Here is an 11,158-nt window from a genome sequence, read left to right as displayed (position 1 = left end):
ATTCATTAACTGTTGTGGAAGGTAACAACTAACAAGTGCTTGTGGAATTAGTTGAGGTTAATAAAAAAGGTTAATGAAATGATGATGTCAATGTTCCGAGGTAGAATTCCAATGATACAAACAATTTTAAAAAGGACAAACTACAATTCCCTAAGTCATCGAAATAAATAAATAAATTAGAATTTCGATAAAAAGGAACAAATAGTCGAATTAAACACATGAAAATTCACATGATTTTTTTGAAGAATGAACTTTGTTGGTTCATATAAATACATAACGTGGTAACATTGGAAACGATCGCTAGCTTCTTCTCGACTGTATGATATCTTAATTTACATTTCTATACAGAATTTTATATGTTGGTTCATATAGACACCAACATATATATGTTACGTTACTTTTTCAGTTTGAGACATTTAGATTATATCACATTTAGTATAATTAATAGGAGTAATACATATTTATTTAGAACCTAGAGAGAAATTGAAGTTGCTTTAGAATTGGACTCAACGTCTCCATTAGCTTCTCACAAGGGTGATTGTGAATGCCTTCATAAGTTGTCACCACAATGCTTGTATCCTTTGAAAGCCTTTGGATTTGTTTTTTCACATTGCATGTATGATGTGTACATCGATAGTAACTCCTGTTACGCAAAAAATAAAATGTAGAAAAAAGAAAAGAGCAGAGAAATTTTTTACTAAAATAAAATATTGGGAATGCTATTGAATTCAAAGTATGAGAATTAATTATATCTTAAGCTTTTAAGTTAGTAAATATGACACATGATCAATATTAACAATTGGCCAAAGTTGTGACAATTTATATTATATGCTCATTCTCATGAGAAGGTGAACAACCTAAACTTTAATACTCATCAAAATAAACAACGCGCGCACACAGCCACAGAGAGAAATTGTTATGCATATAGTAAACTACGAGGAAATGACAATATAATTATTAGTACTTTTCTATTATTTTATTTTTTGATTTTATTATTGCATGTTGTTTTACCTGCTTCGGTTATTGTTATTCGTTGTTACTATTGTTTTTTTCTCCATTATTTTTTATATGGTTTCTTCATCATTATATTTTTTTTAAAAAAATTTATTATTGATTTTAATATGTTTTACTTGAGCCGATCGACAGTTTATCAGAAATTAAGAACCTCTCTACTTTTCACATGGGGATAAGATTGCGTACATACACCACCCTCTTCAGAGTCCATTTATGGGATTCAGATTACATTGGGTATGTTGTTGTAGTATATTCTCATGAATCAAATTTAATTCTAGAACTACGATCAATGCAAGATGAAAGGATGTAGAAGTGTTGATCAATTTGATCTTAGATGTTTGAAAGATGGAAGAATGTTGCATCATAGGAATAACGAGTTATATTTACTACTACTACAAGTTTTAGTGTACGTGCAAAGTATTTCACGTCAACAAGTAAAAAAAACATGCATGCATAGCAGAATAAATAAATTAGAGATGACATCAAATTTAAATTGATTACCTCATATATAAGCTAACATGTTCTAAATTATCAATATTCCTAAAATGTTTAAACTATGACCTAATTTACTTAAGTTATATGCATGTACAAATTAAAGGCGTTTTTATATCATTGTGAATTTTCACTTATGATAGCATGTTACAATTTTTATCAGATACCAATTAATTGATGCGCTCATCAAGATATTTATTGATATTATCTAATACATAAATAATTTAATTGTGTATATATATTTTTACACCAATAATAAAAAACAGGCTATTATTATTTGGCCAATTATATTTAGATTTCGAGGATAAATAGCTAAGTAAGAAGTGAGAAAAATAGTATATAAATCATTTTGTTCTTTTTAGCTGGGCCAAAAAAAAAAAGAAGAAGCTCCAAATACCCTTGTGCACAAAGACTTGAAATATAATGTACAAGCAACTTTGCAAGAAAATATTTCACATATAAGAAAAAGAGACTTATAAGTTCTTTACTTTACTATTTCATCTAATTTTTTTTCTTTTTCACCTTTTATGCATGTCTTTGATATTTTCACCCTATTTAAGATGTAATTATTCATCATGATATAAGTTAATACCACTTAATTATTAACGTTACACTTCAATTTCCAAACTAGCTAGTTCAGTTTGGCTATATAAATCAATTGTATCATTTCTTCACTCTTCAATATTCAGATGTTTTATCATAATTCAACTATTTATAATGATTTTAATTAACTTATCAGATGGTCACTCAATTTATAGTTATTATCTCATAAAGTCATATTTTTTCTTGATTTTAATTTTCCTCAACAGATAAATGACTTTCTGAAATAATAACTACATTAATTTTAAGTGATCATTTGAGCAATTAACTCAGTATTTATACATTGATAGTTCTATATCTATATACACACACAAATAAAATACAAAAGAAGGCAAAAATATGGTACCATGATATTTATTGTGTTTCTTCGAAAAAAATGAACTCAATCAATATGGGTATATAATATATACTTACCTTGGATGTGTGCTATTTTTGACAGCTTTTTGACCATATTTTCTCCACTTAAATCCATCATCAAGAATATCCTCAGTGCTCCTTGTATGAAATGCAATCCTAGGTGGTACATATTTCCTCTTCTTCCCTTTCTCTCTTCTACATAAATTATGTTCTTGTATTTGTAATTGTTGTTGATGTTGTTCACCACCTTCCATCATATTCATATTCCTATTCCTAGGATTTATCGACACATTTGACGTTGTTGCAATCGACTCATTATTGTTATTAATCGAAGGGCCCGATGATAAAAGCCCAGCCCAATCAATATTATCACAAATAAATCCAACTTGACTAGAATTACAATTATTTTGCATTGGCAATTGATCATTAGGTTGTTGCATGAAGAAGTTGGTCGGAGATAGGTCGTTGGATAGTAACATCGGTGGTGGCGGAAGAGGCGGAGGTGGCAGTGGTGGTGGTGGCAGCTCCTCGCCGGCGTCCATCGACAATAATGTTGAGTTATAATGCATTCGATGAGATAAATTAAAAGAAAATGATGGGGTCGATCAAGTTTTGCAAGAATGTTACAAATAAATTATGTTTGAAATTTATAGATGAAGTTAGGTGATAGCTGTTGGACAGTTTTATATATATGTTGTGATAGATGGGGTATTTTTATTTTTTTTAGGGTAAGGAGAATACAGTGAGAAATTAATTGGCTTGTACCCTTTGATAAAAGCCAACTACATTTTACCTAATAAAATCTGTTCAACTGCCTTATTAGAAATGGTAGACGTACGTGCCCCAAAAACATGTTATTACCACCATAACACGTCGTGTAATTATAACAAATTATTATCATTATTATTATTGTGGTGTGTTTTAACTTGTTTAAGTATAAAGCGTAAATGCATGGTTTAGGCAGGAAACTTAAGAGGTGAATGAAAACGTTGTGGAATGTTTAAAACTTGTATGTCCAAATTGTATCTCATTGTAGTTTAATTTGGATGGTTAATACAAGAGTTAGTTTCATACTATATAGTAAACTCAAGTACTTTCATTTTATTGCATTAAATCTACTAAAGATTTTTTGTAACGAAAAAATCATTCAACTTTATCTAAGTATAATAAAAATCACTAAGACTATTTCTTGTAACAAGAAAAAACATTCAACTTTTCCTATCACAAGAAGTTATATGTGGAATTATATTGTTAATTAACTTGGTGAAATATTGTAATTAGAATTATAATTATGAGCTCTGACACTATAGTAATAGATTTTGGGTCTAACTCAACCCCAAAACTAGCTCATGATGAAAGAATTACCCAAGACTATGTAAAGAATCCAAGTCCACAAAACGATGTGGCCGGACAGCTCCAACAATTAGCCCTGCACGCCCAAGACTGGATATTTGGAGTGTGGATAGTATAAGATGAGAGACCCAACATCGTAAACAATGAATTGGTATGAGCCCCGACTATGATATTATCGATAAAATGAATTTTGACCTAACTCAATCTCAAAAGTTAGTTAATGATATATGAAGGGAGGATTTTCCAAAACGAGTCCATGTTTCCATGCATCCTACAAACTAAGTGGCACTCCAACAGTTAGATGAACCAACTTGATGGTTTTATGTGCTCACTAAAAAAATTCTTTTGGACCAAGAAGAGCATGACTTATTATTGAGGGATTAAAATGAAAAAAAATAAAAAAAATCCCAATATCCTTACTATAGTCAAGGCATGCAAACTACCTTCGCCTAATTAGTGTTACCCTTCACTATTTCTGCCAGACTTTACCTAGTCAATTGTACTGCTTTTTAAAAATCAATAGATTATTAAAATGATCATTTCTTTTACATATACATATGTATAATAATTTTCAACAAAAAGAAAAAGAAAAAGACAAAAGCTTTCTATTGATGTAATAAAGTTGACCAAGAGAGTCATAATATAAAGGGTTCCTCTACGTCCATACAAAACAAAAGGGCGTGTTCCAAAGAGATTTGATAGATAAAATGCTATCTTGCAATGATTATCCACTTAAAAGAGATACATTTTTTTAAAATTTGGTTTTTCATTGGTATTCAATATTTGTATTGGGGATCTGACTAATTCAAAATAGCACCGCATAAGAACCATTAAAGGTGAAAGCACTTATATCAAATTTTTTTTATATATATATATGCAAGAATCAAACTCGAGGCATCTGATTATTAAAAAATAATAAAATCCTATCTATCTCACCATCATCATCAAGCGATCGATTCATCCTTTTGTTGCATAGACACTATAGTGTGTCAATAATATTCACATAAGTTGTGAGTGATCAAAAGTGTATTGTTTTATTCTTGTTAGATTGTGAAATAAGAATACATAAATTGGCAATACATGAAATCATGTATAAGACTAAGCAAAAGAAAGTCTAAAAGTTATAAGCAATTAATTATATGCATAATTGTCCTTGTATTATTCACTGCATAATATTCTCATATTATTATTTTCCACATAAAACAAATCTTATTTGGATGCAGTAATTGGAATATAATATTGGCAAGTGGATAATTCACCAAAAAGCCAAAGGAAGATGAATCAAACAAACAACGGAAGTTACACGGAAATTTAATTTGTTCGACTTATAGTGTTCTTCCTCCTGCGGTTATCAAAAACAGAATTTTCACGTGCTTGAAATTATGGATTCGAGTCCTATTATGTTTGCTTTTAATCAAAATAAATTTTCATGTGCTTTGGTTCAGGAAGCCACACATAATTTAGTTTAGATATGGTTATAAACATAATTATTTTGGTTTTAAGGCGAAATATGTATATTATAGTTCTACAATAATATTATATTATTCGATTTATCTTACATCTTTTTATCTTTTCCTTGGTAATGTTCCATGCTTTCACCCTTAATAATTTCATCATTTCACTTTGCCTCTCCAAATGGGATCCTCTATTATCAGGTAGGTAATATTGTTGGACTAGTAAAGACTAAATCTTATTTTGAAAAGGAAAAAAAGAGAGTTAATAGATCAAAAACATATTTAAATTATTCTTGTTTTTTGAGTTTAATACATGAAGTACTATTATGTGCGAGTTTTTTTTATAACTATCACTAATTATTTATCAAAACACATCTTAACTATAATTATTTGATTTTCATACTTAAGTTTTCTCACCTTTCACTCAAATATAAAGAGATTATACGTACGGGCATGCTTTGCTAAAATTGTCCAATAGACAAAGCATATATATATACGTTGTTGAATTTCTTTGGTATAAGAATTTTTTTTGAACTCTCAATTATTTAAATTTTTGGCTCCGTCACTGATCTCAAACATTGATTGACATGCGTTCTTATCAATTGTTATATATTGAATAAGAGAGTCCAACCTTTGACTAGTCCATTAGTGTTGAAAATATATCTAAGGAACAAGTTAAATGACATGGCCCAACTGATAGGAGTCTTGTTGGATAAGTTAGAGTCAGATTATGACTATGTTGCTGCTATGAACATGTGGTGGTTAATTTGTAATTAATTTCATTGCATTTGTGTTGTAGTATAACTCTAAGTTTATTTAGCTTAGGATTCTACAACTCACTCCTATATAAAGGAGACTTGTACTTATTTATTATCATCAATACAAAACCTTGATTCTCTCAATAGTTGCTGAGAATTCTTCATGGTATTATAGCATTATAGCTCTTCCGCTATTTAAAGTATTGAATCAAAATCAAAATCTCACGTCCAAATTACAATGGCTCTATCCACCAATACACTATCCACCTCCTCCCTTAATCACCTCATTGCACCCTGTTCCATTAAACTTAAGCCAACAAATTATCTTATATGGAGGACACAAATGATGTAGTTAATTCAGGTGATGAGACTAATCTATATCATCATAGCAACTGAACCAACTCAGAGCACCTGTTCCATTGGAAAGACTGCTGAGAAAGCTGTAGCTGTTGAGAATGATGCAGAAGATAGTGATAGCATTGACGACTGGATGAGAAAGATGTGCTGCTAAGGAGTTGGATCTCAGGCACCTTGATAGAAGAAAACATATACCTGATTATGGGCTGCTCAACTGCCAAGGAGATATGGAAATGCTTAGAAGAAGCATATCTTCAAACAGCAAAAGATAAGGAGTTTCAGCTCCAATAAAAACTGCAAAGTATTAAGCTAGGAACTAAAAAGATTGATGAATACCTTAAGGAATTCAAGGGTATATGTGATGGTCTTGCAGCCATTCATAAACCTGTGGATGAAGATAGAAAAATAATTAACTTTGCTAGAAGTTTAGGTCTTAAGTGCAAGACCTTCAGGACTGTTATACTAGGTAAGACACTATATCCCACTCTTAATCAATTTATTAATGCTCTCAGGATTTTGATATGAGGGGGGATGAAGAAGAAGTGCCATCACAGAATCATAACATGGCATTCTCTGCCCAAATGGGCAGGGGAAGAGGAAACTACTATAGAGAAAGAGGCTTCAAGCCTGCTAGACAAGGAACATGTTCTCAAAACCACCAGAATGGAATAGATTCTTCGAACAAGGAAAGGAATAACGTTGAGTCTTGTCAAATTTGTGGTAGGAATAACCATACTGCTCTTAAATGTTTTTACAGGTGAGGCTACTTGTACCAATCCGTTGATGAACTACCACAAGCATTGGCTAGTATCAATTTGCAGAATACATCTGCCATTGATGATACCTTGTATGTGGACTTAAGAGCCACTATTCATATGACAAATAATTCAGGTATTCTGTTTGAATTTTTTGAAGTGTTTGTAAAATTTCAAAAACTGGTGGAAAATAGTTTTCTAAAGAGATTAAGATATTCCAGTGTGATGGAGGTGGTGAATTCCTCAAAGAAGATTTCATTAAATATTTAGAAAATTGTGGTATTGTCAGACATATTCATGTACCAACACACCTGAATAAAATGGAATTTCAGGAAAAAAAATATAGGCATATCATTGAGACTGATTTGACTATTTTACTCCATGCTAATCTTCTTTTGTTTCTATGGGTTGAGGCTTTTCTCATTGCAGTGTTCCTCATCAATAAACTACCTTCCTCAGTCTTAAATATGGTGACTCTATTTGTCAAGTACATGGTGAGCAACTTGATTATAACAACTTAAAAGTGTTTGGTTGTAGGTGTTTTCCACATATCAAGGGCAGTAACAAGTTTAGTCCAAAGACTTATCCGTATGTGTTTATAAGATACAATAGTCTGCACAAAGGTTATAAATGTTATCATCCTTCAACAAGGAGGATGTATGTTTCCAAATATGTCATTTTTGATGAGAACACATAACCCTTTGTGTCTCCAAAACAATCCCAGACTAACATTGATGTCTCACCTCATTTAGCTACTTTTGTTGAATTTTTTTCTAAAGTATAGGCACCAACTGCTCCTACTTCAGGAGAAGTACAGGTTGATCTAACTACACAGGCTGCTGTTCACATTATAACATCTATAACTTTTAATGATGATGGTATGGAATAAGTTGACAATATTGATTCTGATTCACATACTGCTGATGATGGTGTTACTGATCACATTGTAGCATTTATATCTGATGCTGCTGCTAGTGCTACTAACTTCTCAGATTCCGAATTTGATGATGGTAATGCAGGATTAGATGATGATAGTATGGAACAGGTTGAAAGTGTTGGTTCACCATTTTATGAACCTGTACTTGTGACCAGTCCACCTGGACCAGGCATACATCTAGAAGTTGATCTTTCAAAGTGGAATATGACTACACCTCCTGCACTATTTGCACCACAAGGGCGTCATATGATCACCAGAAACAAGGAAAAGAAACATCATCTATCACTTGTTGCTAACAACAAAGAAGATATTTTGAGGGAACCAAAGACTACTAAAGAAGCACTCAAGTCCCTATATTGGCGTGCAACTATGTAAGAGGAAATTAGTGTTTTGCATAACAAGACATAGATATTAGTGTCCAAATCTACTGGTATAAACTTAGTTGGTTCTAAATAGGTGTTAAGACTAAGTTAAAGGCAAATGAAACTGTAGACAAATACAAAACCAGGTTTATTGTCAGAGGTTTTTCACAACTTGAAGGGATAGATTTTGAAGAAACATTTAGCCATGTGGTTAAGGAGACAATTATTAGGGTGGTTCTATTCATTGTTGTTAGCTCTAAGTGGAGGATTAGGCAGTTTAATGTCAAAAATGCATTTCTACATGGTTTCTTGCAAGAGGAGGTATACATGAGTCAACCTCCTGATTTTATTGATTCGAGGTATCCTCAACATGTTTGTTTATTGAAGAAGGAACTGTATGATCTTAAACAAGAACCAAGAGCCTGGTTTAACAGGTTTAACATGCATCTATTACATCGTGGGTTCCTTTGTAATAAGACAAATCCTACCTTATTTACTTTACAAACTCCCAAAGGTATCATTTTCCTCTTGTTATATGTAGATGGCATTATTATAACATGAAGTAATCCATTATATGTCTCAGAGTTGGTTCTACAACTTGGAAATTAATTTGCTATGAAAGATCTTGATCCTTTATACTTCTTTCTAGGAGTAGAGGTCAAGTATTTTGCAGGAGAAATTCACTTGAGTCAGAGTAAGTATGTTGCTGAGTTACTGGATAAGCCTGATATGACTTTGGCAAAGGCTGTTGCTACTCTTTTGGCTCAAAAATATGGTTTACATGAAGTTGTGGGAAGTTTTGTAAATGCCTCTTTATACACAATGATAGTACAAAGTCTTCGATATTTGACACTCACACGGCCTGATATCACTTATGCAGTGAATCTAGAAAGTCAGTTTATGCAAAGTCCCAATAGTGAACATCTTCAAGGAGTCAAAAGGATTATAAGATACATCAAAGGCACTTTACACTTTGGACCTAGAATTATTTCACAATCACTTTGTAGGTTGTAAGGATATTCAGATGCTGATTGGGGAGGTTGCACCACTACTAGGAGATCAACTACAGGCTATAGCATCTACCTAGGTACAAATTGTATTTCTTGAACTTCCAAGAAATAGACTACAGTAGAAAGATCAAGTGTTGAAGATGAGTATAGAACACTAGCCTCCACTGCAGCAGAGATGACATGGATCACATATTTACTTCATGATTTGGGGTGTATCTCAAGTCTGTTCCTACACTATGCTGTGATAACGTGAGTGCCTTGTACATGACAGACAATCCAGTTATGCATGCAAGAACCAAACATGTTGAGATGGACTATCACTTTTTTCAAGAAAAAGTGTTCAGGGGTCAACTTCTTACTCAGTTTGTGAGGTCTAAGGATCAACTAGCTGACATTTATACAAAGCATTGACAAAGCAAGTTTTTGATGGTTTTCGAAGCAAGCTAGGAGTAACTGTTCCACCACTCACTAGCTTGAGGGGAAGTGTTGAAGATACATCTAAGGAACAGGTGGAACGACATGGTCCAACTTATAGGAGTCCTAACGACTTTCAAAGACCTACTAAAAGAGTTAAGTTATATAGGAATCATTGTTGGATAAGTTAGAGTCAGATTATGACTAGGCTGCTGCTGAATGTATAGTGGTTAATTTGTAATTAATTTCATTGTATTTGTATTGTAGTATAACTCTAAGTTTAGTTAGCTTAGGACTCTACAACTCACTCCTATATAAAGAAGACTTGTACTCATTTATTATCATCAATACAAAACCTTGATTCTCTCCATAGTTGCTGAGAATTCTACAATTAGATGAAAGGGCATTCAGCCTATAAATCCGATAGTAATTTTAGAAAAAATAATGATGGGCGAAATTGACATACAATTATTGTCGCAGTGGATAGAGTTTCGCTACTTTAAGTTCATGCGAATAATTTAATGTTTTATACAAAAGAAAGTGAAGTTTTGGGAGATTTGATGTTATATGTTTTTTAACATTTTTAATTTTTACACGTATGAGATTTGAATTTGTAACGGTGAGAATTGTGACGCTAAGGAATGGGTTCAGCATATCCCCTTATATAGCTCTTGCGTAATCTATATTGAATTTTTATACATAAATGAATCGTGAATCTTTAGCCAATCCACAAAAAAAAGAAGAAGAAGAAGAAGAAAAATCTCATTATATTCTTACATTGCCAAATTTTTCAAACTTTGTAACTTCCAAAGTAATGATTTTCCTTTCAACTTCCTCACGAGTGACGTTGTAAGAAAGTTACTTAATAAGGCAGAAAATGGAAATTACATTCCCTCAGGACCTTTGTATTTTATAAAAAATACTTCATTCGTCTCAATTTAAGTGATACGGTTTGACTGAACATGCAAATTAAAAAATATGAAAAGACTTTATAATGTTCCACTAACTACCTTTAAAAATAGTACACATTTATGTACATTTTGCCAAATAAGTGGATCTCATATGAGTAGAATGTTGATAGTGTCATTACAAAAATTTCAAATAAGAAAATATGTCATTCTTTTTGAGACGGACTAAAAAGAAAAATGTATTATATAAATTAAGACAATACAATTTAATCTGGGATCTTTACAAAACCATTGGCTAGATATTCATTGTTTACTTTGTTTAATCAATATATGCATAGTATATATTATATACTGATTATACATATATTATACAACCATCAACTACTT

At 31.9% G+C, this 11,158-nt stretch overlaps 1 protein-coding gene across 1 annotated transcript; it reads right to left on the bottom strand.

Moving 5' to 3' along the window:
* Positions 1 to 215: 215 nt before the first annotated feature.
* LOC129888593 (probable WRKY transcription factor 12) lies at positions 216 to 3,104 on the bottom strand. Its single transcript, XM_055963545.1, has 2 exons — positions 2,521 to 3,104; positions 216 to 643 (listed from the first exon to the last, which is right to left on the bottom strand). Exons 1-2 carry the CDS (start codon positions 3,030 to 3,032, stop codon positions 466 to 468), a joined length of 690 nt encoding a protein of 229 aa, XP_055819520.1. The 5' UTR covers positions 3,033 to 3,104; the 3' UTR covers positions 216 to 465.
* Positions 3,105 to 11,158: the final 8,054 nt, after the last annotated feature.

This window comes from Solanum dulcamara, chromosome 5 (genome assembly GCF_947179165.1).
Source record: "Solanum dulcamara chromosome 5, daSolDulc1.2, whole genome shotgun sequence".
NCBI classification, from domain to species: Eukaryota; Viridiplantae; Streptophyta; class Magnoliopsida; order Solanales; family Solanaceae; genus Solanum; species Solanum dulcamara.
The sequence above is the reverse complement of the archived record's forward strand: the minus strand, read 5'-3'. Positions and strand labels throughout refer to the sequence as shown.

Coding starts and splice junctions, on each gene's coding strand:
- LOC129888593 (XM_055963545.1), bottom strand. CDS start 3,032: ATGCATTATAACTCAACATTATTGTCGATGGACGCCGGCGAGGAGCTG. Junction 644..2,520: donor AAAAATAGCACACATCCAAG/GTAAGTATATAT, acceptor TTTGCGTAACAG/GAGTTACTATCGATGTACAC.